Here is a 21,339-nt window from a genome sequence, read left to right as displayed (position 1 = left end):
CCTGTCTTCAGAATAAGCAATCAATATTAGATCGGTGGGGGTCTTACTCCAGGCACCCTCACGCTACAGCTGTTTGAAGAAGCTCCAGTGCACATGGGAGTGCAGCAGCCTCTTTAATATTTACATCGGCCTCCAGCCTGTTTATACAAGGGCTGTACTTTTTGTAGAGGCAGTACAAGGTATTGCAGCAGTTTCACATTCAAGTGCATGGAACATTGCTGCATTTGCAAGTATGTACTGGCCTGCAGCGGATGTAAACATTGAAGAGGATACAGCGCCCACGCCTCCGCTGCAGCATCGCCAAGCAGTCAGATCCCTGCTGATCTAAAATTGATGAGGATAGGCCATCAATTTTTAAAGGCCTTAAAGTATAACTGAAAACAAACTTTATTTATTTAGTTACTTTATTTATATGAGCTGGGTTAGCAGATGAAAAATCATCCATATTTAACAGGAAAAAACCTCCTCAAATGTGGAAAATACATTTTCAGCATAGCTGTGGTCTAATACTGATAACTGATATTTTCTGAAAACTAAAACCAAATACCTTGAAAGTGTTGAGTGACATTAGAACAGATTTCTCTTTTTTTTTGCCCCTGAAAAGTGCTCCTCCTGTTCTTGGTTTGGGCCTTGTACAGCAGTCCAACCCCTTTCACTTGAATGAGGCTAAGCTATTGTATATTGTTTCTGGACACAAAAATGTATCCTTTTTTTACTTCACTCATACAATTGTGTAAATTCATGTAAAGAAGTGGCAATCTCCTCAGGGTTTCATATTTTTTACTGTCCATGGAAATGTCAGCTTTGTAGCCTTTCCCTTATAACAAACTGCAGTTTCTAGAACAAATTTAGACAGGATCATACAAAAATCCTGTTTTATCATATACAAGCAGGAGAATGCCGCAGCACACTGCTAGCACAAAGATATATATGAAATGCTATATTGCTATAATGAAAAACGAAAATTGAGGTGCTTAGCTTACCATTTGGCCAAATAGTGTGTACCATCCCACCACGATAAGGTGACCTCATTGGGACGGACACTACACTGTGAATGTGCCTCTGAGAAGTCTGTTACCAGGCTTGTAAGGTCTGGGACATCCAGCACCCTATAAAATAGTTTCCAACATGGAGGTAGCCACCCCCCCCCCCTCCATATGTGCAATACAAAAAAAGGATAAGTTGGCCAGCACATACTGATACATAACTATTGCATGGACCCGGCGTACAGGTGCACGCTGCTAGGCTAAATATACACCAGCATGACAATACAGCAGCACACTGCTAGCACAAAGATATATATGAACTATGAAATGCTATATTACTATAATGAAAAATAAAAATTGAGGTTCTTAGCTTACCATTTGGCTAAATAGTGTGTACCATCCCACCACGATAAGGTGACTTCATTTGGATGGAGCCTACACTGTGAATGTGCCTCTGAGCAGTCAGTTACCAGGCTTGTAAGGTCTGGGACATCCAGCACCTTATAAAATGGGTGGGGTGCGGGAACCAACATCCTTTTTTTGTTTTATCATATAGCTATTTTATATTTTGACCAAGTACTCTGCATTGCCTGGTCTTCCTACCTAATCTATGTAGGAGAGGAAAGGCAACAATGACACTCTTGTCCTCATATCTTGACCTCACATCTCATCCTCGCATTCCATCCCCCGCATTAACCATTCTCTGCACCTGCCTGTTAGACAGATAATTTATACCTTATCATCAAGTTGGTCTGGCAGCCAGATGTTTAAAAGTCCCAGCAAATTTCTGCAGCCCGAGAGTAACATGATCAGGACATGTACCGGACGTCCCATAGACCTCCCAAATAGGGATGGGTTAAGGTTGATTTAACTGGACTATATTTTTTAGATACATGTGTACCCTTTTCTGCTCTTCGGATAACCCCTATCATTCTATCAGACATTATAATGTAACGAAGGAAGAAATTAACCCTCTAGAGTTCTTCTGCTTCATGATGCATGCTCAGTAGACTACTATTTTGCACAAACATAGCAGCTATTTTATTCAGCTGTTCTGTTATCTATATAAACATTGTCTAGTCAAAAGTTAGTGGACATTTTACCATCACATCTATATGAGCTTGTTGGACACCCCATTCCAAAATCATATCTGCTAATCTAGAGTTGGCCCCCAGTAACTTCAACAGCTTCATGTCTACAACATTGTAGTTTATGTCTGTAGGAATGTGCACCCATTTGGCCTTAAAAATGTTTTTGTAAGGTCAGATACTGATGTTGGATGAGAGGATCTGGTTCTCAATCCTTCTAGATAATCCAATGGCTATTTTTGGGTTTGAGGTCAGGGTGGCTCTGTGCAAGACACTTATGTCTTTGTCCAAATTGTGTCTTTATGAAGCTAGCTTTGTGCATAGGGAATGAAAGATATTTGTGTGCTACAGAATTAACATTATCCTTCACTGTAGATAAAGGACCTGGTTAAAACTCTAAGGGTATGTTCACACTCTGGAATCTCTGCTTGATGAATTTAGCAGTTGAGATTTTGTCTGGCGGCCGCCGCCGAATATACTTCGGCGGTAAGACCACGCGGCGCTGTGCCGTCACCATTGATGGCTATGCAGTGCTTGCGTACTTCTGCGCAAAGAATGAATATGTTCTTTCTTTGCGCGGAACAATTTCAGCGGCGGAATTGTCTGCTCCTGAAACTCTGCAGTGTGAACGGGTCTCACGGAAGACCCGTTCACACTGATGGTAATGTTCACTGCACGGGATTCCACTCCCGGGAACATACCCTAACAGGAAAATGTAGGATGAGGGATTTGCAAGGACCTGGATGCCAAAATGCCCCCATTATATGGAAGATTGTCAACTGTCTACATAAATGACCTCATACTCAAATACATGGAGTGGTCTTGAAGTTAGTGATAGTATCATTCTCCGATTATCTAGAGTAGTGTAGTAGTTAATACCGAACTCTATTCATGGTGAAAAATAAGTATTAGATATACAGTATAAATTGTGGTTATGGCTTAATATCTATTATACCTGGAGGTCTATGGTGCTTTAGTGGTTAACATGTAACCATTTACATTAATTATATGATTATACACTAATCAGCCATGACATTAAAAGTGGAGAAGTTAGTCACATTGACATTCATACCTGTCATGGGGTGGGATATATTAGGCAGTGAACAGTGCGTTCTTGAAATTAATGGCCCAGATTTATCAAACTGTGTGAGAGAAAAACTGGAAAGATTTTCCAATAGCAACCAATCACAGCTCAGCTTTCACTTTACCAGAGCTCGTTAGCTGAGTTGTGATTGGTCGCAGTTTGATAAATCTGGGCCAATGTGTTTGAAGCAGGAAATATTACCAAGAATAAGGATATTAGCAATGTTCACAAGGGCTAAGTCCTTATGTTTCCCCACAGCAGAATGGACACAATCTAAATGGCTGTATGCAGTGGTTTGTGCCTATGAAATGTGATTCAAGGAAGGAAGGACAGCCAGCAACATAGGATGCACTATAGATAGAAGGCAATGTGATGCTCTAAACCAGTGGTTCTCAACCTTTTTTCGCGACTGTACCCCCAAAGGGTGAAAGAATGTCCGCGGGTACCCCTCGCTTGTAATTTTGCACAGGACTTAAGCGCGAGGGGTACCCGCGGACAAAATAAGTAATAAAATTACTTATTTTCTTAATGGCGTGTGCTTACCTTTCTAATGCGATACTTTGTCTTGTTTCTGTGCCATCAAAGATTTAATGTGAGGATGGATGCTGCTGACGGTTAGAGGCTAAAGTCGGTTTCGTTCTTTAGTTTTTATTGCAGTCAATGCCGAGAAAGCACTTTCACATAAATACATTGATGGAAAAGGCAACAATGTCGTCAACACTCCATTACTCATATCTTCGTATTCATTACGCACACTGTACCAGAAATCTCCCACGTTGCTGTCCATTCTTTCTTTCAACGTTATGTCCGCCGCAATTTCAAATAATTTCTCTTTCAAGTCAACAGGAAGTTCAGCTGTCTCAACATTGTTTTCACAAAAAGGATCGCCAATCCAGTTGTTCTGGGCACCAGCTGTTTCAATTTCAGGAAAATATCAGAGAATTTCGTTTTCCAGATTCTTCAAATGATCGATGGTCAATGCTTTGATATTAGGAATGATTGAAAGCTTGATGCTCGATTCTTCACAAAAACATGAAATTGTTGGGAAGACTTGAAGACTCCCAGCAGAAATTCTGTTTTTCCAATAGATGGATTTGTTAAGAAAAGCTTGCATGTTGTCAATGGAAGAAAATATGTTGCGGTTCTGTCCTTGAAGTTTATTCAAGATATGTGAGACATAAATTTCATGTCGGAGCTCAAATTACCTGTTTAAAACTTTTCCACGAGACAGCCACCTGATGTCAATATGCAAAAACAAAGTTACATGTTCCGAACCCTTGTCCTGGCAAACCAGTCGAAAGAGCCGGGAGTTCAGAGCACATGACTTGATAAAGTTGACAACGCTGATCAGTGTTCAGTGTCTCATGTAACTCCACGCTTAATAGTTTCAAGGCAAGTGATTGTCGCTGAATAAGCAGTGAATCCATTCTACTGATGGATTTTTCCCTTTCACCAATGCTTTCAAGCCTCCTCGGTGACCCGTCATGTTAGCTGCGCCATCTGTGCACACAGAAACACACCACATCCATTCAAGTCCATGAGCGGCAAGAAACTCTGAAAGAACTCTGAAAATCTCTTGTGCTGTTGTTTTTTCCCGGCAAAGATTTGCAAGCTAATACTTCTGAAAGTCCCGCCACTTGATCCACATACCGGACAAGAATAATCAACTGAGCTTTGTTTGATATGTCTGTCGACTCATCCAGCTGTAATGCAAATTGTTTTCTGACTTTGATCTGCTCACAAACTTGATGGATTATATCTTCAGCCATTTCTTCAATTCTCCTTGTTACAGTATCATCCAAATGTTGGATAGTTTTCATCGTATCGACTGCTTTCTTGTCTATCATTATTTCTACAATTTTATTGCTGCAGGAGGGACCAACTCCTCAACAATAGTATGAGGTTTCCTTGTTTTCGCAACCAATAGACTTACTTCATATGAGGCGCGTAAAGCTTTCTCAGACGTATGCAGATATCCGTGAACTATTGCGGTGTCTTTCATCATACTCTCATGTTACCTCTTGAAATATCCCACCAGTCTATCTTTCAATTCTGCGTTTTTGGTTTGCAGGTGTCTCTTCAGACGCGAAAGAGTGCATATCACTCAGAGTGGAAGTAGAGGGTCCGCACCGTTGCTGACAAAACTATATAGGCTAAATATTATTTTTCAGTATATGGTCATATTTTTCTGCCCACAGATGAATCTTCTGGTGGCTTCTTATGTTGATGCTGCCATGGCCGTTTTTGTGGAATTCCTTGGCCTGTCTTATCAGAAGACGATCCAACACCTTTTGAATCGGTCACTTTCAGGAGCGCATCGGTATCACTTCCCTTCCGTTTCACTAAAAAACACTACATTTTTGGGCTCCAGCGAACAATGCGAACACAAGCCTTGTAATATATACTAAATACACAAGCCTTATATTAAATATAAATAAGTTGCTGCGTACGCCTGCATAACAGCAACCCCTTGTGCCATTATTTCCCCACCATCTTAATCCCCTTGTACAATTAGCCCCCCTCCATCTTAAACCGTACCTGTCAGATAGGAAAACTTCCAATATAGGAAAGAGAAGATCCAGCACTCCAGGGAAAATTTAAAAGGTTCTTGCAACTTTATTTGGAATCCAGAAAATGTCCGGTGGATGGTATAAATTGTTAATCTCAAGACCATGTCAAACATGAAAAACATATACACCCATATATCTAAAGAGTGATCCATATAAAAAAAAAATTATTGCAGATAAACCAAGGCAGTCTGACAAAACAAATGAGTAAACACATTTTCATCTGGAACCTATGAAAACCTTTAACTCCTTATTGACGCAGGACGTATATTTACGTCCTGCGCCGGCTCTCGCAATATAACGCAACAACCGGGACCTGCGGCTAATAATGGACATCACTGATAACGGTGATGCCCGGTATTAACCCTTCAGACGCGGCAATCAAACTTGACTGCCGTGTCTGAAATGAAACCGAAAGCATCCCGGCAGCTCAGTCAGGCTTTTCGGGAGCGCCGCTGTGAAATTGTGGCGTCCCGAACAGCTTGCAGGACACCTGGAGGATCCCTACCTGCCTCCTGGTGTCCGATCGCAGAATGACTGCTCCGTGCCTGAGATCCAGGCAGGAGCAGTTGCGTGGCGAAAACACTGATCAATGCCATGTTAATGCATGGCAATGAACAGTGTAAGTGATCAGTGTGTGCAATGTTATAGTCCTCTATGGGGGCTATAGTACTGCAAAAAAAAAGTGAAAAAAGGGGTTAATAAATGTGATTTAACCCCTTCCCTAATAAGTCAGAATCACCCCCCTTTTCCCATTAAAAGAAATAATTATGTAAATAAAAATAAATATAAACATATGTTGTATCGCCACGTGCGTAAATGTCAAATATAAAAATATATTGTTAATTAAACCGCACGGTCAATGGCATACATGTAAATTCCAAAATAGCGTATTTTGGTCACTTTTTATACCATTAAAAAATGTATAAAAAGCAATCAAAAAGTCCCATCAAAACAAAAATGGTACCGGTAAAAACTTCAGATCACGGCGCAAAAAATGAGCTCTCAAACATCCCCATATGCGGAAAAGTAAAAAGGTTATAGGGGTCAGAAGAGGACATTTTTAAACGTATGCATTTTCCTGCATGTAGTTATGATTTTTTCCAGAAGTATGACAAAATAAAACCTATATAAGTAGGATATCATTTTAACTATATGGACCTACAGAATAAAGATAAGGTGTCATTTTTACCGAAGAATGCACTGCGTAGAAACGGAAGCCCCCAAAAGTTACAAAATTGTGTTTTTTCTTCAATTTTGTCGCACAATGTTTTTTTTTTCCCTTTTTGCTGTGGATTTTTGGGTTAAATGACTGTCACTTTAAAGTACAATTGGTGGCGCAAAAAAAAAGCGATAATATGGATTTTTTAGGTGGAAAATTGAAAGGGTTAGGATTTTTAAAAGGTAAGGAGGAAAAAACGAAAATGCAAAAAGTGAAAAACACTTTCATATGGGTTAAAGGGTCCATAATGGGTTAAAGGGTCACTCCACTGGCCAGCGTTTGGAGGTGTGTGTTCCGAGCAATTAGGCAAAGGAGAAAGTAGCATCCGGCTCCCAAACTGGATAAAATACTGGCTTTATTGGAAAATATTAAAAACCAAACTAGAACATAATGTGGATAAGAACAAACGAAACGCAACCAACGCGTTTCGACCTGTTAACAAGTCTTAATCATGGTAAGTATAATGGACAAAAGATGCATCTTAAATACTGTGGTAACCGGTGACATCACATAGGGTTATTGGAAAATGTGGAGCTGGGAGGATGGAGAAAACCCGTAATGGAGTGAACAACTGAAATAGATAGTAAATTAGACAAAAACTATATCATGTTCAAATGATTAATATATATAACTTAAGTCATGTCTATAATTAAGTCCAGACGGGAAGCGCGTGTCTAAACACAGTATCCAAAAAGCCTCTCGTCTGAACACGGCTTTACTCCAATCTCCACCTCTTCTGGGCGGGCGTACTCTTTCTATACCTGTCACTGAAATGTTCGGAACAATGCCTGCATGATGATCGATAATGTGTTTAGTGAAACCTGACACAGATCTACTGCCAATTCTGTTACTGTCGGGTATGTGTAAGTGTTCTTTGATCCTAACTTTGAGTTTTCTACTCGTACATCCTATGTATTGAAGGTTACAGGGTATGCAAATGATAGTATAAACAACATGATGTGTTTGACAATTGATGAAACTTTTTGCTAGAAATTCCTGTCCTGTGGTACATGAATGAAATTTGTCAGTATTGGGCATGTATTGGCAGACAGTACATCTTGGGTGGCTACATTTGTAACTGCCTTTACATGTGAGCCATGTATCAGTGTGGGGAGCTGTACTAAAATCGCTGGGAGAAAGTTGATTATGCAGTGAACGTGCTTTGCGGGGTACTATCCGAACACCTTGCCGTACAATATCAGACATGGTTTTATCAAGATGTAATACTGGTAAGTGTTTGAGTATAATACGTTTGATATCTTGAAATTGTCTGGAAAATGGTGTGGTAAAGGTGGGAAGCGATTTAGTTTTAGATTGAATATGTTGTCTATCACAAAGATAGTGGTTAACCGGTTTTGAATTAACAATGTTTTCTGCTCTATTTATGATGTATGGTTGATACCCTCTAGTAGATAGGCGTTTTCTAATATCCTTGCATGTCTCCCTGTATGTGTGTTGTTCAGACGATGCACGTCTTGCTCGTACAAATTCCCCAATGGGTAGGTTACGTTTTACATGTTCGGGATGACAGCTTGATGAGTGGAGTAAACTGTTGCCTGCACAGGTTTTACGGAATAATTTAGTGTGAATAACATTTGATGTACAATCACCTCTCAGAGTAATGTCTAGAAAATTTGTTTGACTAGCTGAGATGCTGCCCGTAAAAACTAGTGACAGATCATTATTATTCAAAAATTTGAAAAAATCCTCCCCTTGTTCAGGGGTCCCCCTCCAAATCAGGAGAAGGTCGTCAATGTATCTCCCATACCAACCCACGAGGTGAATGAGTGGGTTGGCATGGGAGAACAGGACGACCTCCTCCCAATATGCCATGTATAGATTGGCTAACGAGGGGGAAAACTTCGAGCCCATCGGGCAACCGGTAACCTGTAAATAAAAAACAGAATCAAAACTGAAAAAATTGTGATGTAGCAAAAAATGTAAAACGTCCAATATAAACTGTTGCAGAGTTGATCCATAGGTACTGTACTTCTTAAGATGATAGGATATGGCTTCTATTGCTCGATCATGAGGGATGCATGTATAGAGAGCAGTGATGTCACAAGACATCCAACTGTCTTCATTGGTCCATTCACGGAGTCTCATGGCTTGTAGTAGGCTCTTAGTGTCCTTAATGAATCCCTTTGTCCTGGATACCAATGGCTGTAGCATCCCGTCCAGCCATGCACTAAGTCGTTCTAGGAGAGAATCTATGCCCGCAACTATGGGCCTCAAAGGCGGAGGAAACTTGTCTTTGTGTAGCTTGGGTAAAGCATGGAACACCGGACACTTCGTGAACGGAGGTACAAGATAATCTGCTTGCCTCTTAGTGATAATGGACAGTGCTGCACCTTCTTCTACCAACCGTGATAGTTTACTCTTGATGGTATTGGTTGGATCGTGTGTCAAACGTCGATAGGTGTGTGTATCATTTAACATGTTCAGCACCAATTTGTTATAGAGTGAAGAATCTAACACTGCAACGGAGCCTCCTTTGTCGGATTGACGTATAGTAAGTAGTTTATTATTAGATAATTCTTTAAGGGCTTGACGTTGTTGAAATGTGAGGTTATGATGTTTAATACTAGATGTTTGTTGATACAATTTTTTGAGGTCTTCTTCTACTCTGGTTTGAAAAATGTCCATGCCCTCTGACCGGGATTGGATTGGGTAGAAATCAGGATTTTTGGTTGAAAAAGAATTAAACGTATTTTCAATGGTGTTAATGCATAAATTTGCTTCCAGTTGTAGGTCCGTCAGAATTTGTGTGTTTACATGTTCTTGAAAGTTACTATATAGGGGTAGACCTTCTTGTCCCACATTATTTAAGGGATCCGCGGTTCCCGAATTGTCAGGTGTTTCAGTATTGTCCTCTGCAAAAAAATGTTTCTTTACTGTAAGGAGACGTACAAACTTGTTGACATCCAACAAAGTACTATAAAAATCAAAATTGCACGATGGTACAAAACTTAAACCCTTCTCCAAAACCTCAATCTGTGCTTGGCTCAAAATTTGTGCAGACAAATTAATTACTGAAGAGTTGGTTACTTGTATTTCTGTTGATACTTGTTCACTCTTTTGTATATGGTTCTTGTGTTTCCTCCCTGCCGGGTGCCTCCTGCGTCTCCTCTTGTATTTTGTGTATAATCCCTGTTCACATGTTGCGTTTTCGTGTTTGTTGGTGGTGGTTGCGGTTTCCCGTTTTTTGCCGGTTGTTGCTGCTGGGAAACATTTCCTCTCATGGGCCCATTATGATTATCATATGCCTCTCCTTCACTCTCCGTTCCATAATCTGTTGCCTCATTTTCAGATGAACTAAAACTGACGTTCTTTTTATTATAATGTGAGGTGTTCTGGGAGTGAGGATTTCTCAGTATTGATCTGGGTCTGGATTGTCTTTTGATGTGCCAGTCATATACCGTATTGGTGGAATAATCCTTCAGATCGCGGTTAAATTTCACCTTTTTGATATTTGTAACCGTGTCTTCTAGCTTTTGTAGGTGTTCATTCATTTTGTTCTGGAGGGCTTCAAAATCCACCTCATTTTTGTATGGTTCCATGGATACCATGATCTTATTGATGCTGGACTCAAGATCAGCAAGTTTGAGTTCTTCCTTTTCTACTATGAGTTTCATTAATTCTGTTGAACACCTGGTGAGGGCTTCATTCCACCTCTTAGAGAAGTCATCATCATATATAATAGTAGATTTTTTTCGAATGCGTAACCCTCTCGGGATCATGCACTTATCTATGTATTGAGACAGAGTGGTGGCATCCCACCATACCCTTAATTGTTGTGATTTCAAAGTTTCAAGATCCCACATGAGTCTTTTAAGATCAAAGACGCACGTGGCGTTTTCTTCCCCAGAAAAAACATTTGCCACTCTGGCTTGATGTAGAGTACTGTTTAGTGTGGAGAAGTCAGGTATAGTCGGTATTGTGGATATTGCAGGTTCAGATGCATCCATATCATTCGTTTGTATCGACATAGTTTGGATATGATTATATTATATTGATAGATGTAAGTGGTTACCAACGTTCATATATATATTGCACAACCGGGTAATATGACACTGGAATGGTTATAATAGAGATACGGCTAGCACGAATCCAACACGGAAGACGTAGATAACACAGGGAAATATAGAAAGATTCAGCTCACCGTTGTAGTTCTCAGACCCAGATCATGTATATGGTAACACACCTCTCCAGTTGGAAGACTCGGAGTGAAGCAAGGGCCGTGTTCCCAGGTGCGGCAATTAGGCAAAGGAGAAAGTAGCATCCGGCTCCCAAACTGGATAAAATACTGGCTTTATTGGAAAATATTAAAAACCAAACTAGAACATAATGTGGATAAGAACAAACGAAACGCAACCAACGCGTTTCGACCTGTTAACAAGTCTTAATCATGGTAAGTATAATGGACAAAAGATGCATCTTAAATACTGTGGTAACCGGTGACATCACATAGGGTTATTGGAAAATGTGGAGCTGGGAGGATGGAGAAAACCCGTAATGGAGTGAACAACTGAAATAGATAGTAAATTAGACAAAAACTATATCATGTTCAAATGATTAATATATATAACTTAAGTCATGTCTATAATTAAGTCCAGACGGGAAGCGCGTGTCTAAACACAGTATCCAAAAAGCCTCTCGTCTGAACACGGCTTTACTCCAATCTCCACCTCTTCTGGGCGGGCGTACTCTTTCTATACCTGTCACTGAAATGTTCGGAACAATGCCTGCATGATGATCGATAATGTGTTTAGTGAAACCTGACACAGATCTACTGCCAATTCTGTTACTGTCGGGTATGTGTAAGTGTTCTTTGATCCTAACTTTGAGTTTTCTACTCGTACATCCTATGTATTGAAGGTTACAGGGTATGCAAATGATAGTATAAACAACATGATGTGTTTGACAATTGATGAAACTTTTTGCTAGAAATTCCTGTCCTGTGGTACATGAATGAAATTTGTCAGTATTGGGCATGTATTGGCAGACAGTACATCTTGGGTGGCTACATTTGTAACTGCCTTTACATGTGAGCCATGTATCAGTGTGGGGAGCTGTACTAAAATCGCTGGGAGAAAGTTGATTATGCAGTGAACGTGCTTTGCGGGGTACTATCCGAACACCTTGCCGTACAATATCAGACATGGTTTTATCAAGATGTAATACTGGTAAGTGTTTGAGTATAATACGTTTGATATCTTGAAATTGTCTGGAAAATGGTGTGGTAAAGGTGGGAAGCGATTTAGTTTTAGATTGAATATGTTGTCTATCACAAAGATAGTGGTTAACCGGTTTTGAATTAACAATGTTTTCTGCTCTATTTATGATGTATGGTTGATACCCTCTAGTAGATAGGCGTTTTCTAATATCCTTGCATGTCTCCCTGTATGTGTGTTGTTCAGACGATGCACGTCTTGCTCGTACAAATTCCCCAATGGGTAGGTTACGTTTTACATGTTCGGGATGACAGCTTGATGAGTGTTCCGAGCGCTGTTTTTGTGCTGCGGGGGTCAGCCACGCCTTTCATGGCATCATGGCCGTGCCCCCTCAGTGCGGGTCTATGGGATGGGGTGTGACGGCTTTCACGCCCCCTCCCGTTGACTTGTATTGGGTTGCCAGTGGAGTACCCATTTAATAGAAATATTTGTCACTATAAACCAAGTCCTGTGATGTGTCTATTGTGTGTTTGTGTGTGTGTGTATGTATATATATATATATATATATATATATATATATATATATATATATATATACCGTAATGGGTTTTATTGTGTTTTTGGTATAGTAGCCTAGCTTTGTCCTGCAAACTTAGCTTTGGACTGGTTTGCAGCAGGACATACATGCTACAGAAGACCATCTAATGTGTATCAAGTTATGCTTGAGGAAATGTTCAGCAAGTACAATGAAATGAGTTGCATTGTAGGTAAAATAAATGAAAGTTTCCCTCTAAAAAAAAATTGTTGTTAAACTCAAGAAGTACTTGTCAGATCCCACAAAGTTATATGTTACTCAGTACCTTGTACCAATCCAGCTACTTTAATATTGTAGCATAATTATCTATCACACATTGAGTAAACATTCACTTGTCAAAGCTGGAATAAAGATGTACCGTATTTTTCGCCCTATAGGACGCACCGGCATATAAGACGCACCCAATTTTAAAGGTGCAAAATCTAGAAAAAAAAGATTCTGCACTCAACAGTGATCTTCAACCTGCGGACCTCCAGATGTTGCAAAACTATAACTCCCAGCATGCCCGGGCAGCCATTGGCTGTCCGGGCATGCTGGGTGTTGTAGTTGTGCAACATCTGGAGGTCCACAGGTTGAAGACCACTGGATAGGAGGTAATACTCACGTGTCCCTGCCGCTCTGGACCCGTCACCGCTGCCCTGGATGTCGCTCCATCGCTGTCACCGCGTCCCCGGGGTGTCCGGACATCTTCTTCCCCGGGATCCACGCTCTCCGTCGCCGTCATCACGTCGCCATGCACGCCGCTCCTATTGGATGACGGGACGGCGTGCACGACGACGTGATGACGTCGAAGGAGAGCGCCGCCATGCAAGGGACCCCGGCACGGAGCAGACACTGAGGAGGCAGATAAGGTCCCTCCCGGTGTCCTGTAAGCTGTTCGGGATGCCGTGATTTCCCCGCGGCGTTCCCGAACAGCCTGACTGAGCAGCCGGGTTACTGTCACTTTCGCTCCAGACGTGGCGGTCAGCATTGATCGCCGCGTCTGAAGGGTTAATACAGGGCATCACCGCGATCGGTGATGTCCTGTATTAGCCGCGGGTCCCGGCCGTTGATGGCCGCCGGGACCGACCCGATAGGTGTGTATTCGCCGCATAAGACACATCAACTTTTCCCCCCCAGTTTTGGGGAAGAAAAAGTGGGTCTTATACGGCGAAAAATACGGTACTTGAAGGGTAAGTCTGGGGAACTACATTTATCCCCTGTCCACAGGAAAGGGGATGTGTTTGATTGCAGGGGATCCTACCAATCTCCAGAAAGGGGCCTGGCTACTCACTTGTTCCCTCGGAGCAGAGCGGCCCCCACTCTGAGACACACCGGAGTGACAATTCCCTTAGCCAATCACCGGCTGAGCGATCAGACACATCAGAACAGATACGTTTTAGTTACCAGAGTACCCCTTTGAGGCCCATCACCCACAATAACCCCCCAACCATTGTGGCCCTCATCAGCTTTAATTATTCTATCAAAGTATTTCAGGATGTGGATTGAAAAGTATTAGGCTAGTTGCAGCAAGACCCCTAACAATTTTATTCATAGGACCATTAGATACAGTGACATCAATTGCTTGCAGTAAGATCAATACTAACCTTTATAAATTCAGGCAATAGGAAAATTGCAAGTTCTGTGGATAGTTCTATTGAACTCCACATAACAGACATAGGTATATTCAATTGTGTTTCTGAAGAAATATATATTTTGAGCAGTGTTCTGTAAAACAAGTTGATCTGCAGAAAATAATCTAAAACTTGACATTAAAGTAATTTAGTACATTCTGAATAATTCAATATTGGTGAATGCTGGAGAAAATCTTCAGTCCAGAGTCATGAAAAAAGGAAAATGTTACGCACTCCTACCTTCACTAAATCCATGTTGCCATGACAACCCATTAACATATACTTGTGAGTCACTCTTGCTTAATCTTCTTGTCTTCTAACGTTAAAAGAGACTGTAATGAGTCAAATAATTCAGAATAGTCAGCGGCACTCACCAAATCTTTATGAATAGCTTTACTGCACCAACAGCAGGGTTAACATTTGGACTATAGTGGCCTGCAGTGTTGACCATCTAGTAATCTGTTTTAAAGAGTATGATAACCAAGAAAAGATGCGGAGCACTCACCCAGTATGTGGAGCAGGGACTTCTTTATTTCATTGGCATCGTCATTGCAGGATTACAAACAGGGGAGCGGGATGGTACATGTGTGGGGGGTATTCAAGCTGGCCGCCAATCCTCCCAGTCCGCTGCCCCCATCTTAATTAACCACCCCGCCTTTATTTTTATTATGTGTTTAGTTTTTGATATTGCTCTGTATTTTCTGCTCAGTCTCAGTCAGGTTCACAGACTAGAAAGGGGCATTACCCAGCAGGTGTGACATTATCTGAAGACATACAGGGGAGAACTTCCTCCCTCACTCTGCTACACACAGCCCAGAGCAGTTCAGTGTGAGATGAGCTATGATTGGATAAGCCTGCACACCCCCCCCCCCCCCCCTCTCAGTATTTCCTGATCTTGGACCTCTGCCAGGCCAGCAGGAGTTCAGGGTCTGTGCAAGAGATGGGGGGGAGGGATTTACTCTGGACAAGTAGGGAGACACCTAGTGGCAGCTTTTTTAAACATAAATAAAACATAGAAAACTTCATTTTTTTAAAATAAAGTACATAAGAAAGATTTTTTATTTACCATAAGGAGTGCAATAGCAGAAATTAGTTTTAATGAGAGTGCCCATTTAATGCATTAAATTGACTGGTTGATCCCTAACAATTGTTTGTTATCAGTAAAAAAATTGTTGTTTGTTTCCTTTTTTCGATTAAGGCCACATAAGTTTAATTTATGATGCTGCAACTAAGGCTAGTGTTTTCTATCCTTCAGGCAGGAAGTCCGACTTCAGTTACTGCACCAAATAGCTTTCCACGGACATCAGTGACACCATCCAGCCAAGATATCTGCAGGTATTAACCGGTTTTATGTTCATCATTTATATAAAAATGTATATAAAGATTAAATGTACTCAGTCCATAGACTTTGGTCATATATTTTGTGTACATGTTTTGTATGTTCTGCCTTGTTCCACCCCATGTTGTCTCTGTATTGTTTACTCTTAATTTATCACAATGATTGTCTTCTCTTGTCATTCTTTTTTTACTTTCTATGCTTTTTTCACTGTTCTGCATGCAGTTCCAGTGCTGTATTTTCTGAATGTTGTCATCAAAGTCCATTGCAGTCTGCTGTTGTGTTGAAAAATCCCAAATGCCAGAGTTCTAGGACATCAGGGGCCACCGTAACCATTATTTGTCAAGATGGCTTTTCTATGGAACATGCAGATACAAAAACCTATAGCAACATTGTGAAGCCCCCTAAAGCTAAGTCTTCTCTCCCATTCTCGAAGTCACTGAATGATGTGGACCAAAAGACTGCAGCGTCATCTGGGACCTGTGAGTTTGTGGAAAGAACTAGCTCAGAAGGAAAACTACATACAGCCGAAGAACATTTTTTTGCAAACAATAAATTCCAATTTCAAAAAAATGGAGCTGAATTTACTAATACCATTTCAATGAAAAACTGTAATGGGGTACATGGTCCATCTCTCTCACCCAAGCCACTCAAAATTCCATATCTGGACACTAGTCTTGGATCTGTATGTATACCTATTATCGATGATAAGGCAGACAGTGATTCTTCAAAAAGCAAAACCTTGCTCCACTATATATTTTCTTTTTCACCAAGCTCAAGTGTCCATAGCCTGAACAGGTTCCAAGAGCTTGATGGCTACTCTAGAAGTCTTCATGCGGGCACATCTTCTAGTATGCTTTTGGGAAGCACTGATTTTTGCTCTGACGACATGGGCGACGATGATGTATTTGAGGACAATGCCACTGTCAAAGAAGATCTAAAGGATTTAAGGGCTCCTCTATGTTCAGTGGAGGATAGTGACCTTGAATGTCCTTCCCCTTCCAAAAAAAATCCCCCCGCTTCCCCTGTGTCTGCATCTGGGGATGCTTGCAGGTTGGTTTAAAAAAAGAACCACCCTCCACCTTCTTTTCTGAGATGCAATCGCACAATTTTACAATGAATCATTGACCGCTATAGCGAGTAAATCACATTTTACCACCTGGTGGCTTTTAAAAATGTCAAAATTAGCAGTCTGGCTTTGACAAGTCGAAAGTTTTATCCGTCAGTTTTTGTAAACAGGAACATGGTTGATATTTGGTGGAGTGATATTTCCATTGCCATAATGTTATGTTTTATTATACGCAGTTAAGCAAAGACTTGTCTAACAATTTAGATTGGTTTCAAGTAACTAAAATATGACTATGCTTAAAGTGGACCTCACATTATATAGAGACATGATTATAGTGCAGAGGTGTGCACAGTAATCCTTTTTCGAAGTATCTTGCAGAGCAGATTCTGCTTCCAAATAGCATCACAACCGATGCTGATCCATGCTGCGTGCTGCTCTGATATATGCATCCTGCTGTGTTTCCTAGGCTCCCATATTCAGTAGGGGAGCCTCTGCTCTAGAACGCAATGTTATTTTATAGCGCTGACACACTAACTAGATACAGGAGCCTTGGAGACAGAGCTGCTGGAGTATGGACAGTGCAGGTCCATATTGCTTTTGAAGCTGGGTTGGCACAAACACAGAAAAGGGTGCAAATCTTTTCAGTATTGTTTTCTCTGTATCCGTTGTACTCTTGGTTTCAGCTAAACATACTGATCAAAATACTGTGTATGAACCCAGCCTTAGAAGCATTATGCCATGCAAGACATTTTGAAACATTTTATTAAAGGGGTACTCCACCCCTAGACATCTTATCCCCTATCCAAAGGAGCTACTGGGGAGCCCTGCAATATAGCACGCAGCACCCACCTGTTACTGCTCCGGAAGCGCTGGAGGGTCTGGCTCCCGACCACGGGGACGGAAGATCGTGACATCACGACTCTGCCCCCGTGTGACGTAACGCCCTGCCCCCTCAATGCAAGTCTATGGGAGGGGGCGTGATGGCTGTCACGCCCCCTCCCATAGACTTGCATTGAGAGGGTGGGGCGTGATGTCACACGAGGGCGGAGTCGTGATGTCACGATCTTCCGTCCCCGTGGTCACGAGCCAGACCCTCCAGCGCTTCCGGAGCGATCAGACATCTTATCCCCTATCCTTTGGATAGGGGATAAGATGTCTAGGGGTGGAGTAACCCTTTAAACAATATCACTTTTCTATATAATTGGAGGTATTGAACACATTCTCATTACAATAACATAGTTCATTGATTTCATAGCGGTCAATAATCCATTTTAATTTCTGGTGGGATTGCATCTCTTTAGTTATAGAAAGGCTTCTAGTTGTGAATACAAAATGTTAGTTGCGCTAGAGAAATAATATATTGGGATTTATCTGAATATCACTCAGTATTGTTGGCATTTTGGATATCATGAAACCCATTTTCTTTGTTGGCTTAGGACAAATGGCCAGAAATCCTGCTCTAGAACTAGATTATCTGGAAATCCCATACATTTCAGTTTGGGTTTCAATATTCATGCCAACAATACCCATAAATTAAATGTTAAAACAGAGCAGATATTCTGATTATGTCTTAATCTTTAGTTTGTGCCGTGAATATTTATGTAGATTTGTCTATATGAAGACTAGTATTCCCTCACAGCATGGCCTCTTGTAGTAGTTGTGTATACATCAGGACTGGAGAATTTTTACCAGCCAGATAACCAATGAGCCTAGAAAATTCAAGCTGGGCAATTTTCTGAAGATGGTCACTTATGTATTTAGTATCGTATTTACTTCTCCTATTAGTTGTAGGTTACTTGGACCCTTTAAACTCTTTCTACATCCTAGATGTGAATGGCTTACTCCTTTTCTCCACTCCTGATCTGAGTATTTGTTGCCTTCAAACATTGTCAGAGATCATTTCTAGACCTGACTTTGTATATTGGTAAATGTAGTTTGCCAATTCAGTAAGCGTTTCACTAGTTCAATTGAAGTGATTTGCTTCATTTTCATAGACGCTTCTTCGTGTCTCAGAACGTCAGCTTCTGTTAGTGTGGGTGACGAGTACATGTTAATGTAGATCTAGCATTTTAGCTGCTGCAACAACATTCATTTAATCTGGCATCCATTGTAATTCTGGTTGGAAACAATTTAATATTAAAAGTAAAAACATAAACAATAATAAAATAGTATATTGTATGGTAGAACATGTAAGTGGATTTACATTAGATTTTTTCTCACTTTGTGGCCAGTTTGTAATACAGAATATATTATATTTAATATGTGGTACGACTGTTGCCAGAGTAAAGGAATCTTGTTGTAGATATAGATATTTTATATATATATAATGTGCACTGTACATTTGAGGATCAAAACAAAGGTACAAAATACACTGCCTTCATTATACACAAACTAAATTACATCATGTATACATTTATTGACTAAAACAGAAACTGTCTAACTACTTTATGTTAAAGGGGTTTTCCGTCGCTACAATTTTGCTGGTCTACCTTTAGGACAGGCCTTAAATATCAGATTGCTGGGGGTCTAACTCCCTAAACCCTGCCAATCAATTGAATAGAAATGCTACATCCTCTTCTTTAGTCACAAGGCACATCCATACGTTAGATGGTGGCCATGCCTGGTATTGCAGCACAGTGCCATTTACTTGAATAAAACTGAGCTAAAATACCGTAAAAAAAAACAACATTATTACATGAAATAATTTCAGGGGGGTTTGGTAGAAACAGAAGATCCAAAAATGTAAAAAGTCAAATGCTTTCTTATTAAAAGTTCTACTATTGATGTCTTTAATTCAGGATATGTCACTGTGAAGGTGATGATGAAAGTCCGCTGATAACACCCTGTCACTGTACAGGAAGCCTTCATTTTGTGCACCAGGCTTGCCTCCAGCAATGGATCAAGAGCTCCGATACTCGGTGTTGTGAACTTTGCAAGTTTGAGTTCATTATGGAAACCAAATTAAAGCCTTTAAGAAAAGTGAGTGAAATGGATTTCTTCTGTGTATTTATTTCATCTAAAGCTTGCAATAGAATTTTCTTTAGACTTTGGGGAAGATGAATAAAACTTCCTGCACCACAATCTGCTGCAATGTGTGCCAAAAAAAATGGTGTTTTTTGGCACACATTGCAGCAGTCAACAAGGGGTGTGGTGTACTGGAAAGTGGGCATGGCTTTGCTAAAAGGAATAACTTACAAGCACTAATAATGTGTGCCAACTGTTTTGAGGGGACTTTTTGATTACCTTTTATTCATTTTTTTATGGTATAAAAAGTGACCAAAAAAACACTATTTTGGACTTTGGAATTTTTTGTGTGTACACTATTGACCGTGCGGTTTATTTAATAATATATTTGTAGAGTTTGGACATTTACGCACGCGGCGATACCACATATGTTTATATTTATTTTATTTACATTGTTTTTTTGTTTTTTTTATGGGAAAAGGGGGTTGACTCAAACTTATATTAGGGAAGGGGTTAAATCACATTCAGTAACACTTTTTTTTATTTATTTTTTTTACACTTTTATAGCCCCCATAGGGGACTATAACATGCAATCTTCTGAGTGGATACACTGATCAATGCTATGGAATAGCATAGGATTGATCAGTGTTATCGGCGCTCGATTGCTCCAGCCTGGATCTCAGGCATGGAGTAATCAAGATGATTGGACGCCAAGGAGGAAGGTAGGGCCCCTCCTCGTGTGTCCTCAGCTGATCGGGACACTGTGGTTTTACTGCAGTGATCCCGATCAGCCCGACTGAGCTGCCATGAAGCATTTTAAAAAAAAAACATTTTAGACGCGGCGATCAACTTTGATCACCATGTCTAAGGGGTTAATACTGGACATCACTGCGATCGGTGATATCCGGTATTAGCTACGGGTCCCAGCCGTTGCTAGGTGCCAGGACCGACCCAATATGACACAGGGTCAGCGCGTGACCCCGCGTTGTATCATGGGAGTGGGTGCAGGGCACACAGGTACGCCATGCGTCCTTAAGAGGTTAGGTGGTTGATAGGAGGAGAATAATACAATCAGCAAGAGTTAGGAGCAATAAAGGGAGTCATTCTGATAAGATATAAGGAAGTGTTAAAGGGGTTCTCCGCCCCTAGACATCTTATCCCCTATCCAAAGGCGATCTCCCTGCTGCACCTGGCATACAATTAGTGTCGGGTACAGCAGCGGAGGCTCAAGACATCAGGGCCACGCCCACTCAATGCAAGTCTATGGGAGGGGGCGTGACGGCCGTCACGCCCCCTCCAATAGACTTGCATTGAGGGAGCGTGGCCTTGACGTCACAAACGTGGTGTGACCGTGATGTTACGAGCCTCCGCCCCGCAACGCCAGATGTCTGGTGTGCTGCAGCCGAGATTGCGGGGGACATGCTTTGGATAAGGGGATAAGATGTCTGTGGGGCAGAGTACCCCTTTATGTTTGAGGTCAACAGTATGTTAACACAACACTTTCACTAGGGACATAACACTGGAGGGTGCAGAGGTTGTAAATGGACCTGAGACTGCAACAAAAAAGGACACCAGTGTGAAAAAAAACTCATTGGCCCTAAACTTATACTTAACTTATAGGTTCTGCTTCGGGACCTAGGA

At 41.1% G+C, this 21,339-nt stretch overlaps 1 protein-coding gene across 7 annotated transcripts in view; it reads left to right on the top strand.

Annotated features, from left to right (window-relative positions):
* LOC130282304 (uncharacterized) overlaps positions 1–21,339 on the top strand; it is a 274,576-nt gene that overhangs the window by 238,598 nt on the left and 14,639 nt on the right. For all 7 annotated transcript variants that reach the window (XM_056530397.1, XM_056530398.1, XM_056530400.1 and 4 more), the window contains 3 exons: positions 15,585–15,664; positions 15,891–16,718; positions 19,533–19,713. In XM_056530397.1, coding sequence (XP_056386372.1) covers positions 15,585–15,664; positions 15,891–16,718; positions 19,533–19,713 — 1,089 coding nt within the window. The remainder of the gene's footprint in view (positions 1–15,584; positions 15,665–15,890; positions 16,719–19,532; positions 19,714–21,339) is intronic.

The sequence above is a fragment of the Hyla sarda genome, chromosome 7, assembly GCF_029499605.1.
Source record: "Hyla sarda isolate aHylSar1 chromosome 7, aHylSar1.hap1, whole genome shotgun sequence".
Lineage (NCBI taxonomy): Eukaryota > Metazoa > Chordata > Amphibia > Anura > Hylidae > Hyla > Hyla sarda.
The sequence above is the reverse complement of the archived record's forward strand: the minus strand, read 5'-3'. Positions and strand labels throughout refer to the sequence as shown.